General features: G+C 62.1%; 1 protein-coding gene across 1 annotated transcript; it reads left to right on the plus strand.

The window, feature by feature from the left end:
- The first annotated feature begins 555 nt into the window (after positions 1-555).
- Positions 556-18,575, plus strand: SUPT16H (SPT16 homolog, facilitates chromatin remodeling subunit). Its single transcript, XM_065422913.1, has 26 exons — positions 556-663; positions 4,929-5,021; positions 5,193-5,363; positions 5,940-6,092; positions 6,251-6,397; positions 6,649-6,800; positions 7,113-7,285; positions 7,479-7,569; positions 7,903-7,976; positions 8,315-8,427; positions 8,717-8,782; positions 9,175-9,273; positions 9,486-9,601; positions 10,761-10,914; positions 11,262-11,389; positions 11,733-11,868; positions 11,984-12,110; positions 12,181-12,299; positions 12,451-12,576; positions 14,076-14,188; positions 14,496-14,571; positions 14,835-15,004; positions 16,274-16,403; positions 16,693-16,822; positions 17,163-17,240; positions 17,514-18,575. Exons 1-26 carry the CDS (start codon positions 598-600, stop codon positions 17,663-17,665), a joined length of 3,153 nt encoding a protein of 1,050 aa, XP_065278985.1. The 5' UTR covers positions 556-597; the 3' UTR covers positions 17,666-18,575.
- Positions 18,576-18,761: the final 186 nt, after the last annotated feature.

Consider the following 18,761-nt stretch of genomic DNA (forward strand, 5'->3'; position numbering starts at 1 on the left):
CCCTCCTGCTGCACCTTCCCCTGGTGGGGCCTAGTGGGGGAGGGGTGGGGGGTGCGAGCAGGCACCGGGCGCTGCTCCCCCTCCTCGGCCAGGGTCAGGGCCTGAGACTGCCCCTCGCTGGAGCCGCAGCCTGGGCTGCCTGCCCCAGCCTCCTCCAGGGCCAAAAGGGGGGAGACGAGCCAGGCCCCCGCCCCACCCCACCATAGCCCACGGGGGGGGCCCTCGGCCGCTCCCCTCTTGAGAGCGCATCACGTTTCGGGGGGGGGCTCCGCGTGGGAGCCAGGGTGTCACGTGGTTGAGGGCGCGCGGCGGCGTAACCACCTGCTGATCACGCGGGAAGGGGCGTGTCCAGGCTACGCATGCGTGGCGGGATCACGTGCCCGGTGCGCGCGGGGCGGGGCGTCTCGGGGCCGCGCGGTTTTAGGAGGAGGTGGCGGAAACCGCGAAAAAGGCGGGGGGGGGGAAATCCTCACGGGCGCGAGGCGCCGGCCCGGAAGCGGAAGTGGGTCCCGGGAGGCGGGGTGTCAGGAGGCGCTTCCGGGGGCGAGGGGCCGCGGCGGGGCCTGGAGCGCGGGGAAGAGCCGAGCCGGAGTCTCCATGGCGCTGAGCCTGGACCGCGAAGCCTATTACCGCCGCGTCAAGCGTCTCTATGGCAACTGGCAGGTACGGCCCGGCAGAACCCGCCGGGACCTCCCTGCTCCCCTACCCCCCCCCTTGGCCTCGCTTATTTCTCCCCCCCCCCGTCAACCCCCCGGGACTCCCCCCCCCGGGACCTCCCCCTCCCCCCCGGCCTCGCTTAATTCCGCCCCCCCCAGCAATCCCCCGGGACTCGTCCCCTCGGGACCTCCCCTTCCCGGTCTCGCTTATCTCCAACCCCCCGGGACTCGCCCCCCCCAGGACCTCCCCCTCTCCCCCCCCGGCCTCGCTTATCTCCGCCCCCCCCAACAGCCCCCCGGGACTCGCCCCCCCGGGACCTCCCCCTCCCCCCCGGCCTCGCTTATCTCCGCCCCCCCCAACAGCCCCCCGGGACTCGCCCCCCCCGGGACCGCCGCCCCCCCCGGCCTCGCTTAATTCCGCCCCCCCCGTCAACCCCCCGGGACTCGCCCTCCCCCGGGACCTCCCCCTCCCCCCCGGCCTCGCTTATCTCCGCCCCCCCCAACAGCCCCCCGGGACTCGCCCCCTCGGGACCTCCCCTTCCCAGTCTCGCTTAATTCCGCCCCCCCCAGCAATCCCCCGGGACTCGCCCCCTCGGGACCTCCCCTTCCCAGTCTCGCTTATCTCCAACCCCCCGGGACTCGCCCCCCCCAGGACCTCCCCCTTTCCCCCCCCGGCCTCGTTTATCTCCGCCCCCCCCGTCAACCCCCCGGGACTCGCCCCCCCCGGGACCTCCCCCTCCCCCCCGGCCTCGCTTATCTCCGCCCCCCCCAACAGCCCCCCGGGACTCGCCCCCTCGGGACCTCCCCTTCCCAGTCTCGCTAATCTCCAACCCCCCGGGACTCGCCCCCCCCAGGACCTCCCCCTTTCCCCCCCCGGCCTCGTTTATCTCCGCCCCCCCCCTCCAGCAGCCCCCCGGGACTCGCCCCCCCCCGGGACCGCCGCCCCCCCGGCCTCGCTTAATTCCGCCCCCCCCCCGTCAACCCCCCGGGACTCGCCCCCCCGGGACCGCCGCCCCCCCCTTGGCCTCGCTTATTTCTCCCCCCCCCGTCAACCCCCTGGGACTCCCCCCCCGGGACCTCCCCCTCCCCCCCGGCCTCGCTTAATTCCGCCCCCCCCAACAGCCCCCCGGGACTCGCCCCCCCCGGGACCGCCGCCCCCCCCGGCCTCGCTTAATTCCGCCCCCCCGTCAACCCCCCGGGACTCGCCCCCCCCCGGGACCTCCCCCTCCCCCCCGGCCTCGCTTATCTCCGCCCCCCCCAACAGCCCCCCGGGACTCGCCCCCCCCGGGACCGCCGCCCCCCCCGGCCTCGCTTATCTCCGCCCCCCCCAACAGCCCCCCGGGACTCGCCCCCCCCGGGACCTCCCCCTCCCCCCCGGCCTCGCTTAATTCCGCCCCCCCCAGCAATCCCCCGGGACTCGTCCCCTCGGGACCTCCCCTTCCCGGTCTCGCTTATCTCCAACCCCCCGGGACTCGCCCCCCCCAGGACCTCCCCCTCTCCCCCCCGGCCTCGCTTATCTCCGCCCCCCCCGTCAACCCCCCGGGACTCGCCCCCCCCGGGACCTCCCCCTCCCCCCCGGCCTCGCTTATCTCCGCCCCCCCCAACAGCCCCCCGGGACTCGCCCCCTCGGGACCTCCCCTTCCCAGTCTCGCTAATCTCCAACCCCCCGGGACTCGCCCCCCCCAGGACCTCCCCCTTTCCCCCCCGGCCTCGTTTATCTCCGCCCCCCCCCTCCAGCAGCCCCCCGGGACTCGCCCCCCCCCGGGACCGCCGCCCCCCCGGCCTCGCTTAATTCCGCCCCCCCCCGTCAACCCCCCGGGACTCGCCCCCCCGGGACCGCCGCCCCCCCCTTGGCCTCGCTTATTTCTCCCCCCCCCCCCCGTCAACCCCCTGGGACTCGCCCCCCCCGGGACCTTTCCCTCCCCCCCGGCCTCGCTTATCTCCGCCCCCCCAGCAGCCCCCCGGGACTCGCCCCCCCGGGACCTCCCCCTCCCCCCCGGCCTCGCTTATCTCCGCCCCCCCCAGCAGCCCCCCGGGACTCCCCCCCGGGACCTCCCCGGTCTCGCTTATCCCCATTCCCCCCCCCCCCCCCCCCCCGATCGAGATACCTCCGGGACCTCCCTGTTCCTCTCCTGGTCTCGCTTATCCCTGCCTCCCCCGGGAGCCCCCCTGGGACCTCGCTGCCCCCCATTCCCCCCCCGGCCTCGCTTATCCCCGCTCCCCGGGACCTCCCTGTCCCCTCTGGAACCTCCTAGCGCGCCCCCCCCCCCCCCGAGAGCCCCCCTGGGACCTTTCCTCTTTCCCCAGCCTCATTTATCCCTGCCCCCCCCACGACGGCCCCCTGGGACTCGGCCCCCGGTATCTCCCTGCCCCCCATCCCCCCCGGCCTCGCTTATTCCTGCCCCCCCCCCGGCAACCCTCCGGGACTTCCTGGAACCCCACTTCTGGGATCCCCCCCCGGGATCCTCCACCAGGATCCCTGCCCCTGAGACACCGGGAACTACCATGGGGACCCCCACCCCGGGACACCCGCCATGCAGAAACTCCTGGGTTCTCGGGCCTGAGCACCCCCCAGCCAGGGATCTTCTCTGTCCTGTAACACCTCTGGGGAGACCCTGCTGGGGAACCCTTCCCTGGATCTGCTTTGGGGGTCCCCTTTTCCTCCCCCGGGCCAAGGCCCAGCCCCCAGAAATCCCCAGGTGCAGCCCCGATGCCCCCAGGATTGAGAGAACCCCCTAGTTTTTCCTCTCAGGGAGCGACCTCCCCCCGCTGGCTGGGGCTAGGCCTGGGCCCCACAGCACAGTCCCCTCGGTTCAGAAGGGCGAGACACACCCTGGCCCACCCACCCCAACATCCGGGGGGCCCTAACTTCTCCCTCACCCACAGGTTGTCCCCTAACTTTGTTTTCCTGTTTCCAGCCTGGGAGCAAGGCAGCGCATCTGGGGGCGGGAGTCGCTGCTCAGAATTAGCCCCAAGGGCTCCCCGTGGCAGGGGGACTTCGGCACTGGTAGTGGTGAGGGGCCATTATGGAGTATAGGGGTTCTCTTTTCCCACCCCACATAATGCTCTCATCCGCCATAGAGAGGGACCATGCTGCAATGAGCTCCCTACCCATGAGGAGTCCCGCTGGCTGCTAGTGGTGACGTGCCCAGCTCTGAGCTCTGCTGCCTCTGCAGCCCCCCCACCCGTGTTTATTGCACATGTAGCCGTCTCTAGTAGGGAACTGGGGCACCATCGCGCTAGCTGCTGCACAGAAGAGGCCTCCCCAAGTCTTTTGTGATCTAAGCACAGAGCTGAAGGTGGAGCAGCCACCGGAGCTGTGTTAAGATCAAAGGGTGCCTGAGACTCTGGGGGGCTGGGCTCAACTTCCTGCTCTGCCACCGACTCTCTGTGAGAGCTTGGACCAGTCCCTTAGCCTCCCAGTACAATGGGGACGCTGCCCTACTCCGCAGGGGTACATGGGCATAAATATGTTTGATTGCGACACACTCGGATACTACAGGAATGGGGTCTGGATAAATACTTTGGACTGCTAGAAGCTCCCACCTTGATTTGGGGGGCCCAGGGGTTGTTAGTGGTGAGCTGATTCTTTGGGCTCTTTTGCCAGCCCCCAATGTTCCAAAATCACGAGATGGCCCTAAAATGGTGATTTGTTTTTTTAAATGAACTTTAGTGTCTTGTTTGTTTTTTTGCTGTTTGGTTTCTAGGTCTTTGGGTAGCACGTGAGTCACATTCCCAGGCTTTTCTCTGCTACCCAGAACCTAGAAATGTGGCATGAGTTTCAGCTTTTCTAACGTGCCTAGGGGATTTGGGTGCCAGTTCTGTTCACTTTGATGGGAGTAGGGTATCCAAATCTCTCAGGTAACTTAGGCCATCTCTGCCCAAGTGAGAGGCTAGGATATTCAAAGGGAGTTAGGTGCCCAGCAGTCATTGATTTGCAGGTTGGGTCCCTAACTACCTTAGGCTAAACAGTCTTCTCTGTCTAATTTTGTAGTCAGCTGTTGTATTCTTTCACATTCATCTCTGCTAACCGCTCTTCCTTCCTCATTGCCCGTCCACAACCTTCCCCTTCGGTTTCTGCTCTGTCCTCTGAGAACCCTCCAGGTTCGTATCACAACATTACGATTGTTCCCTACCCCTCGAAGCCCTGGGCTGCCCCTCCGAGGCTACAGGTCATTGAGAGCCCAGAGAGGTCAAATGAGCCTTTCTGATTAGCATGACACGGTTTGGGGGAGAGACCCCAGCCCTCATTTCCCTCTGCTTCCCTTGCAGAAGGGAGAGGATGACTATGCCAATGTCGACGCCATCGTGGTCTCGGTGGGGGTGGACGAGGAGATTGTCTATGCCAAGTCCACTGCTCTGCAGGTCAGTAGGAGGGAAATCCGTGGAGGATGCTGTTGAGGCTGAGAACGAGGAAAGCGCTGAGCAGAGGGGAAGTTGGGGTAGCACTCACAGGGAGTGGGGGGGAGTCTTTGATGGGGAGCCATGGGGAAAGGAGGGAGTGACTCCTTTCCCTCACGGCTCCCCTTCCCGCAGACGTGGCTCTTTGGCTACGAGCTCACCGACACCATCATGGTTTTCTGCGAGGACAAGATCCTGTTCATGGCCAGCAAGAAGAAGGTGGAGTTCCTGAAGCAGATTGCCAACAGCAAAGGCAGCGAGAACGCCAATGGCGTGCCGGCCATCACGCTGCTCGTGCGGGAGAAGGCGAGTGTGTTGGGCGCTGCGCGGCGAGGTGGCCGGGGGCGCTGCGCGGCGAGGTGGCCGGGGGCGCTGCGCGGCGAGGTGGCCGGGGGCGCTGCGCGGCGAGGTGGCCGGACCGGGCTGGGCGTGGCCGGGGGCGCTGCGCGGCAAGGTGTCCGGACCGGGCTGGCTGGGGGCGCTGCGCGGCTGGCTGGGGGTGCTGCGCGGCGGGGTGTCAGGACCGGGCTGGAGTGGTGCATGCTGAGGGGTGGAGAGTTGTGGAATGAATATGAGGGCCCTGTCCTGCACCCATTGAAAGTTACGGGAAGGTTGAGCCCATGGGAGTCGGGGGAAGTTGAAGGTTGTGCACACTGGGCTAGGAGGAGGTTGAGGTTGCTGCTTATGGAGGAATTGGGGGATATTGATGGTGTGGTGGGCTGGACTGGAGGGAGAGCTGATGAGGGCCTTGCGCTCATGGCTTGCTTGGTGAGGCAGGCTGAAGGACTGGGGGTAGCAAACGGGCTCTGGTGATGCAACCTGCCGCCTCCCTAATGCCACTCCCCCGTCTTGGGGGACTAATCCTGCCCCTGCCCCCTGTAGAACGAGAGCAACAAGGGGAACTTTGAGAAGATGATCGAGGCGCTGAAGGGCAGCAAGAACGGGAAGCGCATCGGGGTCTTCAGCAAGGACAAGTTCCCCGGGGAGTTCATGAAGAGCTGGAATGATTGCCTCAGCAAGGAGGGGTTCGAGAAGGTGAGCTGGGGGGCAGGATGGGTGGGGGGGAGCGTTCCCCTCCCTTCCCCCGTCTCTGGCTCTGCAGGTGGATATCAGTGCGGTTGTGGCCTTACGCTGAGGCAGGGATGTGGGGAGCCCTACCTGCCCTCCTCACTCCCTCCCTGTCTCTGGAGCAGGTCGATATCAGCGCAGTTGTGGCCTACACTATTGCAGTGAAGGAGGATGGGGAACTGAACCTGATGCGCAAAGCGGCTGCCATCACCTCTGAGGTCTTTAACAAATTCTTCAAGGAGCGGGTCATGGAGATTGTTGACGCTGACGAGGTGAGAGAGTAGGGAGGTCCCAGGGGTGCGGTGGGGTGAGCTGTGCCTGGGACGTGGGGGCTGGTATGGGGTGAGCTGCGGCTGGGAGGTGGGGGCGGGCCGAGGCGGGGGGCGGGCCTGGTGGGGGGCAGGGGGGGGGGCTGGAAGGGGGTGAGCCACAGCTGAGAGTTGAATTGGTTCTGGGCCTGGGACGCTGGCGAATCCTGCGGTCCGTCTGGCTGTTCCTACTCCAAGTCTCCATGGCCCCACAGAAAGTGCGGCACAGCAAGCTGGCAGAGTCGGTGGAGAAGGCCATCGAGGAGAAGAAGTACCTGTCAGGGGCTGACCCCTCCACGGTGGAGATGTGCTATCCCCCCATCATCCAGAGCGGCGGCAACTACAACCTCAAGTTCAGCGTTGTCAGGTCAGTGCCCGCAGGGCTCCTAGCCCTCTCCTCCACCCCAGTACAAGCGTCAGGCAGCCGTCCCACCCCTACCACTGCTGAGCGGGCAGATGAGGGCAAGGGCCAGGCCTTGCTTGCCCCAGAACCGCCCAATTCTGGAGACTTGTTGGCTGAAAGGGAACAGTCTCTACAGAGGAGTCGGGGGGTTGGGTTGGTCTTTCTGGCCCTGCCTTTTCCAAGCTCCAGGGACTCCTGGCTCAGCCCCCAGACACCCCACGCCCAGCCCATGACTAGCGCCCCCCCGAAATCCGCCTCTCTCTGTCCATCTCCCAGCGACAAGAACCACATGCACTTCGGGGCCATCACCTGCGCCATGGGCATCCGCTACAAATCCTATTGCTCCAACCTGGTGCGCACACTCATGGTGGACCCACCCCAGGAGGTGCAGGACAACTACACCTTTCTGCTGCAGCTGCAGGAGGAGCTGCTCAAGGAGCTGCGGCATGGTGAGTAGGGGTGGGGGGGTGCTGGGGAAGTGGGGGGGGGTCATGCTGTCTGATGGGTGGAGGGGCGGGCGGTGGAGGATGTCGCACTGTCCCACCCCAGTGGAGGGGGGCGGCGCATGATGCTGCCCTGGCCCACGTGGGAGGGAAGGGGAGGACATCGCGCTGCCTCGTACTCATGCTGAGACTCCCCCAGGCGTGAAGCTGTGTGAGGTCTATGCTGCTGTCATGGATGTGGTGAAGAAGCAGAAGCCAGAGCTGTTAAACAAGATCACCAAGAACCTGGGGTAAGAAACCGCCCCCCAACCCCCACTACACAAACCCACATGCACCGCACACCCTGCACTGCCCCCTGAGTCTGCTGAGCATGAGCACCCAGAACCTAGGGGAAGAGAACCCTGATCTGGGTTCCAGCTGCAGCCCAGCCCCCATGCGCCCAGGGCCTGCACAGCTCAGCCTGGCTTAGGGGCGAGGCGCCAGGCTCCTGCTGGAGTGGTGCCTGCAATCCCTGCCAAGCCTAGTGTAGGGCAGGGACATGCGCCGGGTTTGTGGGGCGGGGAGCATTGCCGGGGCCAGAGGGTGGCTATGGGTAACGCAACTGCCCGCTGGATTCTTCCCAGATTTGCCATGGGCATCGAGTTCAGAGAGGGTTCCCTCGTCATCAACAGCAAGAACCAGCACCGGCTCAAGAAAGGTGAGGCGACGAGACACCCCCCCCACACACACACACAGATCCCTTCCCGCTGATGCCATCGCATCCCCATGCCCTCAGAGCCAGCTCAGTTATGAGAAGAAACCCCCTTGTCCTCACAGTCAGGTACCCAGGCCCTGCACCCCCCCCCCCACACACACACACCCCATGCAGCCCTTCTCCCTAAAGTCTATGAGGGGAGGGGGTAGCTCCGTGCGCCTTGCTCCCTGTGCATGTGGACTGGTTGGCGACAGCTGCCCTCCCTGCATGTCCCCCGGGCCCTGCCACTCCAGCCTGGACCTCTCTGAGCTGTGTCACCCCCTTTCCCATCTGGCTGGCAGGGATGGTATTCAGCATCAACGTGGGCTTCTCCGACCTGACCAACAAGGAGGGGAAGAAACCAGAGGAGCGAACATATGCACTGTTCATTGGGGACACCGTGCTGGTGGATGAGGTGGGTGGGGTCGCAAGGTTATTTGGGGAGCACCGTGCTAGTGGATGAGGTGGGGGAGGGGTCGCAAGGTTATTTGGGGGGCACTGTGCTGGTGGGTGTGGGGGGTGGGGCCGGAGGGTTATTTGGGGGGCACTGTGCTGGTGGGTGTGGGGGGGCGCACAGGGCTATTTGGGGGGCACTGCTGGTGCAGGGGGGGCATACAGGGTGAGTATTTTCTGTGTCTCTGCCCCCATGTGGGTTTATGGGCTGCCATCTGCTCCCCCCTCTGACTCTCTCTTTACTCTCCAAGGACGGCCCGGCCACCATCCTCACCTCTGTTAAGAAGAAGGTCAAGAACGTTGGCATCTTCCTCAAGGTGAGGCTGGGGGTGTGGGAGAGGTGGGGGGAAGGCAGACCCGATATCAGAGCAGGGCATGGGGGTCTCCCATGCTTCGGGGGCAGTGAGTTCTGCGTGGACGAGGGGAGGGGATGACAGAAGGTCCCCAAGGTGCTGGGTGGGAGTGGCACTGGGGAGACGTTGTGGGACAAAATGGCAAAATTTCATAGATTTGTAGGTTCCCAAGGCAGAAGGGACCATTACAACCCTCTGGTCTGATGTTCTGCAGAATACAAGGCAGCGAACATCCCCAGCGTAATTCCAAGCACGTCCCTTCCAGGGGGGTGGAGGATGAAGGCTGCGGGGCAACTTTGGGGCAGAGGTGTAAAGGGTGGGGCAGCAGCTCTGACCATTCTGTCCATCTCCCACAGAACGAAGACGAGGAGGAGGAAGAGGAGGAGAAGGACGAGGCTGAAGACCTGCTGGGGCGCAGCTCCAGAGCAGCAGCGCTGCTGACGGAGCGGACGCGGGTGCGGTTCCCCTCCTGCCATGGGGAGCTGGGCAGGACATGGGACACCTTTCAGGGGGTCCTGCGGCTCAGAGGGGGCCAGGGGGGCTAATTTCCCACAAGGGAGGGGCTGGGGATGAGTCGTCCTTATGGCTGCGGGCTGGCTCAAGGCAGGGCGGTGGCTGGGCTGCTGAGCTGGGGTCTGGGCCTCACTCGCATTCCTGCTCCCCCCAGAATGAGCTGACGGCGGAGGAGAAGCGTCGAGCCCACCAGAAAGAGCTGGCCATGCAGCTCAACGAGGAGGCCAAGCGGCGGCTGACGGAGCAGAAGGGCGAGCAGCAGATCCAGAAGTGAGTGGGGGGGAACTCGGGGGGCAGGGAGGGCAGTGACTCTAGAAGTGAGTGGGAGGGGAGCCCGGAGGGGCAGGGAGTGGATCCAAAAGGGAGTGGATCCAGAAGTGGAGTAGGCCTCGGGTGTGCTACCTGTCGGGGAGGGGTGTGTGTGAGAGAGAGAGGGGCTGGCTGAGCGCTGTATCTGTGGGTGATCTGCGGTTCCTTGGAGATGTGGTGCCGGACGAGGAGCGCTGTGCCGTGTTTCGGAGGAGGCTGTGTGTGCCTGCTGGATATCTGGGGGCCCGGGGGCCTGTGCTGTGTTTCCGAGGGAGGCTGTGTGTGCCTGCTGGTTATCTGGGGGCTCCCGGGGGCTGTGCCGTGTTTCGGAGGGAGGCTGTGTGTGCCTGCTGGATATCGGGGGGCTGTGCTGTGTTTCAGAGGAGGCTGTGTGTGCCTGCTGGATATCTAGGACCCCGGGGGGCTGTGCTGTGTTTCAGAGGAGGCTGTGTGTACCTGCTGGATATCGGGGGGCCCGGGGGGCTGTGCCGTGTTTCGGAGGGAAGCTGTGTGTGCCTGCTGGATATCGGGAGGCCCGGGCGGCTGTGCCATGTTTCGGAGGAGGCTGTGTGTGCTTGCTGGATATCTAGGACCCGGGGCGGGGGGGGGGCTGTGCTGTGTTTCGGAGGAGGCTGTGTGTGCCTGCTGGATATCTGGGGGCTCCCGGGGGCTGTGCCGTGTTTCGGAGGGAGGCTGTGTGTGCCTGCTGGATATCGGGGGGCTGTGCTGTGTTTCGGAGGGAAGCTGTGTGTGCCTGCTGGATATCTGGGGGCCCGGGGGGCTGTGCTGTGTTTCGGAGGGAGGCTGTGTGTGCCTGCTGGTTATCTGGGGGCTCCCGGGGAGCTGTGCTGTGTTTCGGAGGAGGCTGTGTGTGCCTGCTGGATATCGGGGGGCCCGGGGGCCTGTGCTGTGTTTTGGAGGGAAGCTGTGTGTGCCTGTTGGATATCTGGGGCCCGGGGGGCTGTGCTGTGTTTCGGAGGAGGCTGTGTGTGCCTGCTGGATATCGGGGGGCCCGGGGGCCTGTGCTGTGTTTTGGAGGGAAGCTGTGTGTGCCTGCTGGATATTGGGGGGGAGGGGGGGGGGGCTGTGCGGTGTTTCATCTTTCCCCCACCCCGCCCAGGGCCCGCAAATCGAACGTCTCCTACAAGAACCCATCGCTGATGCCCAAGGAGCCACACATCCGGGAGATGAAGATCTACATTGACAAGAAATACGAGACTGTCATCATGCCAGTCTTTGGCATCGCCACGCCCTTCCACATCGCCACCATCAAGGTATGGGGGGCTGGGTAATGGGGAACCTGCATGCTTCTACATGGCCACCGTCAGCACGGAGGTGACTCCTCAGCACACGGGGCAGGGAGGGGGTTAGGAAACCTGTTGGGTTGAGGGGGGTGTTGGTTCTTCAGCTCGAAGGAAAGTGGGGGCCATTTCCCCCAGAGGCCCTGTCTCTAGGGGCCATACAGGCAGTTGCCTTGGGGAGTGGGGGGGTTACAGGCAGGAGCTCTGGGGAGTGGAGCTGGGGAGGGGGGTGGTTTACAGGTGGTTGTGGGGTACAGAGAAGGCCCCAGCTGCATTCAGGGCGCACAGTCTGACTGACCCCCCACCTCCCCGTGGTGCAGAACATCAGCATGTCGGTGGAGGGTGACTACACCTACTTGCGCATCAACTTCTACTGCCCGGGCAGTGCCCTGGGGCGCAACGAGGGCAACATCTTCCCCAACCCCGAGGCCACCTTCGTCAAGGAGATGTGAGTGCCCCCTTCTGCCTCCCCCACCCTCTGCCCACTGCGTGGATGACTTTCCCCAGTCCCCGTGCTGCCCCGGGGGGGCTCTCCAACCCCTGCCCTACAGCCCCCTCGAGCCCCAGGCTGGGCTGAGACTCGGGACTCCTGGCTCTGGCACAGTCTGGCTGTATGACCTGGGCTCTTGGCCTCTGTACATGGGGGAGCTTGACAGCCTGCTGTATGGGGCAGCAGGGAGACTGGGCACCAGCTTCCTGTGGGGGCTGGGCGCCCTGGTGCCCTGTGGGGGCAGGGGCTGCATACATGCAGTGCTGTTACGCCCAGTAACTGCTCACCGCGCCTCCCCCAGCACGTATCGTGCCTCCAACATGAAGACGCCGGGTGAGCAGACAGTGCCGGCACTCAACCTGCAGAACGCTTTCCGCATCATCAAGGAGGTGCAGAAACGCTACAAGACACGGGAGGCGGAGGAGAAGGAGAAGGAGGTGAGCCTGGGGAAAGCTGGCCCCATATCCTGGTGTCGGGCAGAGACACTAACAGACCCGGGGGGCTCTGTGCTCCGCGGCATCTCACTCCCTGGCTCCCCTCATGTCTCTCTAGGGCATAGTTAAGCAAGACTCGCTCATCATTAACCTGAACCGGAGCAACCCCAAGCTAAAGGACCTGTACATCCGGCCCAACATCGCCCAGAAGAGGATGCAAGGCTCGCTGGAGGCCCACGTCAATGGTAGGGCCCTTTCCCCAGCCCGCTCAGTGCCAGCCCAAGGGTCCCCTCTCACTGTCTGTCTCTTGGGCAGGTTTCCGCTTCACATCCGTGCGAGGAGACAAGGTCGACATTCTGTACAACAACATCAAACACGCGCTGTTCCAGCCCTGCGACGGGGAGATGATCATCGTGCTGCACTTCCACCTCAAGGTAGGGCCTTGCGCCCCCAGGAACCACCTCCTGGCCTGGTCTTGCCCTGCTCTGTGCAGGGCTGGGGAGGTCTCTTGCAGGGTTTGACCTGGGGGATGGTGTGGTGTGTGAGAGACAGTGGAGCCTTCATGCCTCCCCTCCACTCCCCCAGAACGCCATCATGTTTGGGAAGAAGCGGCACACGGATGTGCAGTTCTACACTGAGGTGGGCGAGATCACTACAGACCTGGGCAAGCACCAGCACATGCATGACCGCGACGACCTCTACGCCGAGCAGGTGAGATGTGGGGCCGGGGTACGCTGCGATTTGGGGGGGGCAGCCTCCAGGCTGACCTTGCTGCCCCTGCAGATTGAGTGCCAGATGAGGGGGGACTGGGCTGAGGGGTCTCTGTCCCTAGGAGGCTGTGCTGACACTGCAGCTGGAGAGCGAGGGGGTACGTTAGGGAGCTCCTCTCCCTAGGAGCTTGGTTGATGTCCCTGTGCCCCACGCAGATGGAGGCGAGGGGGTACATTAGGGGGCTCTCTCCCCGGGAGCCTGGCTGATGTCCCTGTGCCCCACGCAGATGGAGGCGAGGGGGTACATTAGGGGGCTCTCTCCCCGGGAGCCTGGCTGATGTCCCTTTGCCCCACACAGATGGAGGCGAGGGGGTAGGCGGGGGGCTCAGAAGGGGGCTCTCTCCCCTGGAGCCTGGCTGATGTCCCTGTGCCCCACGCAGATGGAGGCGAGGGGGTACATTAGGGGGCTCTCTCCCCGGGAGCCTGGCTGATGTCCCTGTGCCCCACGCAGATGGAGGCGAGGGGGTACATTAGGGGGCTCTCTCCCCGGGAGCCTGGCTGATGTCCCTTTGCCCCACACAGATGGAGGCGAGGGGGTAGGCGGGGGGCTCAGAAGGGGGCTCTCTCCCCTGGAGCCTGGCTGATGTCCCTGTGCCCCACGCAGATGTAGGCGAGGGGGTACATTAGGGGGCTTTCTCCCCGGGAGCCTGGCTGATGTCCCTTTGCCCCACACAGATGGAGGCGAGGGGGTAGGCGGGGGGCTCAGAAGGGGGCTCTCTCCCCTGGAGCCTGGCTGATGTCCCTGTGCCCCACGCAGATGTAGGCGAGGGGGTACATTAGGGGGCTTTCTCCCCGGGAGCCTGGCTGATGTCCCTTTGCCCCACGCAGATGGAGGCGAGGGGGTACATTAGGGGGCTCTCTCCCCGGGAGCCTGGCTGATGTCCCTTTGCCCCACACAGATGGAGGCGAGGGGGTAGGCGGGGGGCTCAGAAGGGGGCTCTCTCCCCTGGAGCCTGGCTGATGTCCCTGTGCCCCACGCAGATGTAGGCGAGGGGGTACATTAGGGGGCTTTCTCCCCGGGAGCCTGGCTGATGTCCCTGTGCCCCACGCAGATGGAGGCGAGGGGGTACATTAGGGGGCTCTCTCCCCGGGAGCCTGGCTGATGTCCCTGTGCCCCATGCAGATGGAGGCGAGGGGGTAGGTGGGGGGCTCAGAAGGGGGGTCTCTCCCCGGGATCCTGGCTGATGTCCCTGTGCCCCATGCAGATGGAGGTGAGGGGGTAGGTGGGGGGCTCAGAAGGGGGGTCTCTCCCCGGGATCCTGGCTGATGTCCCTGTGCCCCATGCAGATGGAGGCGAGGGGGTACATTAGGGGGCTCTCTCCCCGGGAGCCTGGCTGATGTCCTTGTGCCCCATGCAGATGGAGGCGAGGGAGTAGGTGGGGGGCTCAGAAGGGGGGTCTCTCCCCGGGATCCTGGCTGATGTCCCTGTGCCCCATGCAGATGGAGCGCGAGATGAGGCACAAGCTGAAAACGGCCTTTAAGAATTTCATCGAGAAGGTGGAGGCTCTGACCAAGGAGGAGCTGGAGTTCGAGGTGCCCTTTCGGGACCTGGGGTAAGGGGAAGAACTAGGGCATCAAGGTGCTCTTCCAGCACCCCTAGGGTTGGGGGGAGCAGGGGCATGGCGGGTGCCCTTCCAGGACCTGTCGGGGAGTAAGGGCTTGGAGGGTGCCCTTGCGGGACCTTTGGGAGGGATCAGGGACATGGAGGTGCCCTTCCAGGACCTGGGGGTTTGTGGCCCTGGGCCCCATGGACACAGTCTGTGTCACAAGATGCCCACCAGGGGCTCAGTCTGCCCCCTCGCTCCTCCCCCCCACGCTGGGTCTGGCTCTCACTGACCTGGGCTTTGCTCTCTCTGGCAGGTTCAATGGCGCCCCCTACAGAAGCACCTGTCTGCTCCAGCCGACCAGCAGTGCCCTGGTGAATTGCACTGAGTGGGTGAGTGTCCATGGGGGACCTGTTTGTGCCCCATCCCAGTCCCTGCCCTCCTCAGCGCCTGGCACAAACCTGTGTCCCAAGGGACCCGCCTGGGTGCTTATGGGGGTGGGCGGAGCTCAGGGCAAGCGCTGGCACTGTAGGGTGGGAAGGGATGCAGTGCAGCTCCGTCCCCTGTGATTACTGGCCCCATTGGCAGGGGGTCTCTGTCCCAGGGCTGGTGGGAGGCTCTCTATTCTGGGCCTGACCCCACCCTTCCCCTCCAGCCTCCGTTCGTGGTGACGCTGGACGAGGTGGAGCTCATTCATTTTGAGCGGGTCCAGTTCCACCTGAAGAACTTTGACATGGTCATCGTCTACAAGGACTACAGCAAGAAAGTGACCATGATCAATGCCATCCCTGTGGCCTCCCTCGACCCCATCAAGGAGTGGCTCAAGTGAGTGACCCCATCGTCCCCCTCCCCAATACCTACCTCATCAGGATACCGATCCCCCACCATACCTACCAATTCCATCTACTGGCGGGTCCCCACTGAGGAGTGACACCCCCCCCAACCCCTCCACTGAGACCTACTTCACCAGGATCCTGATCCCCCAGCCTCCATACTGTACCCACCAACGTCATCAAATGGGTCCCCACCGAGGATTCCGCCCCCGGGCCGCCTCTCCCGGTGCCTACCCCACACACACCAGGACTCTGATTTAAATCAAGGGAATTTAAATCACCAGTTTTTAATCATGATTTAAATCAATTTTTAATCGTGTTTTGCATTCATGCTTTTTAGGGTTTTTTTCCCCCTAAAGAAAGGTTGATTCTCATTGGCTAGTAACCATTAAAACAAGTTGATCTGCAACTGAATACCGCCTTTACACTACATTTAGTTCTTTTTGCTACCCAGGAGGACATACTAGCTATATCTATACACAGTTTTTTAAGCAATGATAGCAATTTACATGTCATTCAGATTCTTAATTTTACATTTTTTATTCTGTGAGAATATGGTGACTGATCCATATCTTGAAGATGATTTTTTACTTCTGGTTAATGTCAGGCTCTGTTTGGATAGAAATTCAAATTCAATTTAAAAATGCACAAAACCATTGTAAAATGCTTTTTTATTAGTTAAATAAACTGTCTTAATGTGCTGGATACATGCAAAAAAAGTATATCAAAGTTTATCTAAACATGTTTTGCATTTAAAACCAATTAAGCAAAGGAAGCTTTTCCAATTCCCAGTAGGTTTTTCAACTTTGAAAACTAGTCATTGAACTGAACTTTGAATGCACTGAAATGAAGAAAATATTCTCTCTGCACTTGCAGAAGAGGCTACTGCTATTAAAAGCCTGTTAGGCCTTCAACAAACTCTGGTTCCAAGTGCTTGACCAGCTACTTCCACCAGTTCAGTGGTTTAACTTTCCTTAAAAGTTGGTAGCAAACATTTACTGATTATTTATATTAAATTTAATATTTTTTCGATTATAGTAAATTTAGGCCTTAACATAGGTTGTCATAATTTTAAATAGCTTTATTTTATTTTTTTTAAGTAAACCTGTTTAGTTTTACATAAAATAAATCCTATTTAAATAAAAAATCTGACTTTATTTATTTTAAATCATCAATTTTTATCCACTCTGGAGCCTCCTGATACCATCCCCCCAGTCCCCTCATCCCCGGGACCCGATACTGATCTCTCCTTTCTCCCTAGCTCTTGTGACCTGAAGTACACGGAGGGGGTGCAGTCCCTCAACTGGACCAAAATCATGAAGACGATTGTGGATGACCCTGAGGGCTTCTTCGAGCAGGGGGGTTGGTCGTTCCTGGAGCCCGAGGGAGAGGTATGGGGGGAGGGGGGACTCTGACTCCCCTGGAGGGTGGTGGTGGGGGCTCTGTCTCGCAAAGGGGAGGGGCCCCTGCAAAGGGATGGTAGTTGGGGGGGGGGGGGGATTCTTTTGATTTCCTCTGGACATCCCAGTATCTGAGCCCAATGAACATTAATTAATCTGATCTCACTCCCACTTCTCTGCCCCCATGACTTATGGGAATCACTGAAGATCACCCAGTGAATCAGTGACAACTGGAGATAGAACCCAGGAGTCCTGATTCCTGGCTGGGATCTCTCCCCAGGGCAGTGATGCCGAGGTCGGGGAGTCAGAGTCAGAGATCGAGGATGAGACATTTAACCCGTCGGAGGATGAGTATGAGGAGGAGGAAGAGGACAGTGATGAAGATTACTCCTCTGAGGCCGAGGAATCAGGTGAGGAGGCCCCTGCAGCTTAGGCCGGGGGTGGAGGGGTTCTTGGCACCAGCCTCTGCGCTGGGGGTCTGACCCTGAGGGGTCACCTGGCAGAGTACTCAACTGCTGGGCAGCGGGAGTCACCCCTACCCCCTTCTCCTGGGAGCCCTCCCTTCTCCTCCACACACTGCCTGATTTCCCCTCCCACCTGTGCTCCCATTCTGAGGGGTGGGGTGAGGTGGGGATGGGACCCTTGTCGTTCCAGTATAGGGGGACAGTTCCCCCCCATTGGACAGAGGGTTGAGCTGGGGGGCGGGGTTGCACACTGGGCCATCCTCTGAGCTCGTGTCTCCATTTGCAGATTACTCCAAGGAATCCATGGGCAGCGAGGAGGAGAGTGGGAAGGACTGGGACGAGCTGGAGGAAGAGGCCAGGAAAGGTGAGTGCCAGCCCTTGAGACATCTCACCAAATGCACACCAGGGCCATGGGATCTGGGTTTCCTTGTGGCACGTTGTTCACTCTGACCCCTAATGGGTATGGTGGCAGGGGACAGAGCCCTGCACCTCCTATTGCCTTGCAGTAGGACAGGAGAGCTGGTAGTGGAGGGTGTTGGTGGGGATAGGTACCCAGCCTCTCACCCGTCCAGCAGTTGGGTGGATGGAGGAGGGTGGGTTACACAGCCATGCCCTGACCCGCGTCTTACTCCCCTAGCGGACCGGGAGAGCCGGTACGAGGAAGAGGAGGAGCAGAGCCGCAGCCTGAGCAGGAAGAGGAAGGGCCCAGCCCACAGTTCCAGCCGCCGCAGTTCCCACAGCCGCAGCCCAGGCCGCAGCTCGGGGCCCCCCAAGAAGAAGAGGAAGTAGGCAGTGAACTCTGACCCTCTCCAGTGGCCAAGCCTGGGGCACCAGACCCTGCTCAACAGCCAATCCCAGGGTTGGGGGGGCACCATGCCTCACCCACAAACTTTTGTCTTTTCCTGTTTTCAATTTTCCCCATTTTGTTTCTTGAGTTTTTCTGGCCATTTGTACGGACCAATCAGCTGTGAGAATTCCAGGCCCCGCCTGCCTGTAACCATGGACATGAGCACTGCCAATGAAGAGGACTCTCGGAGTAAGGACGCTGATGTCAGTGATGTGCTCCCCACACCCCCTTCACTCCCTCCTGGGGTCCCTCCTTAGTCACCCCCACATTCCCCTGTGAGGCGTAGGCATGGCCATGGCGCAGGCTGGTGCTTTCTCCCCCTGGGAGTATCTGGCGATGGAATCATCCCCTCCTTCCCAACAGCTCTGGGGAGAGACAGCCAGCGCAGAGGATCTCTGAGTGTCTCGGACTTCATCCTCAGGGTGCTGGTAACCAAGGCTGGGGGGAGACTGCGCAGGGTTGGCGCCTACAGGTCCATCCCATCCCTACTGCTGCCTTCCTCAGCATTGGAGGGGTTGGGAGTGGCCCAGCCCTGCCGGGAGCGGGGTGCATGGGGGGAGTGGTCTAGCCCTGAGAAGATCCAGCTTCTTGTTTTTTACTCGCCTGGCTCTGTCCCGTATTTATCTCGTTTCCTCAGTTGCCAAGTCAAGCCTCTGGCAGGAGAGATGCTTTTGTTTTGGGGGGTTTTATCATGTCATCTCCCATGGGCCTCCATCACCTGCCCTTGCTGGTGAGGGAGGCCACTGGGAGGTGATGGGGCAGGGGAGGGCTCTAATTTTTTTTTCATAGCCGGTAGCTCTTGGATTTTCGACTTTGGAGAATTGAAACAATAAAATGTTTTTTTGTAAGTTCACCTTTTCCAGGTGCTGAGTCTGTTCAGTCAGCGGGGATGGGACGCTGGTCACCTATTGCCGTTTGTATTACGGCAGCACCTGGGAGCCCAGGCATGTCCCAGGACCCCCTTGTGCTAGGCTCTGTATAGACAGAGCAGGGACAGGCCAGGCGCTGCCCCGAGGAGCTCACAATCTGAGTCATGTG

This window comes from Emys orbicularis (genome assembly GCF_028017835.1).
Source record: "Emys orbicularis isolate rEmyOrb1 chromosome 12 unlocalized genomic scaffold, rEmyOrb1.hap1 SUPER_12_unloc_2, whole genome shotgun sequence".
Classification (NCBI taxonomy): Eukaryota; Metazoa; Chordata; order Testudines; family Emydidae; genus Emys; species Emys orbicularis.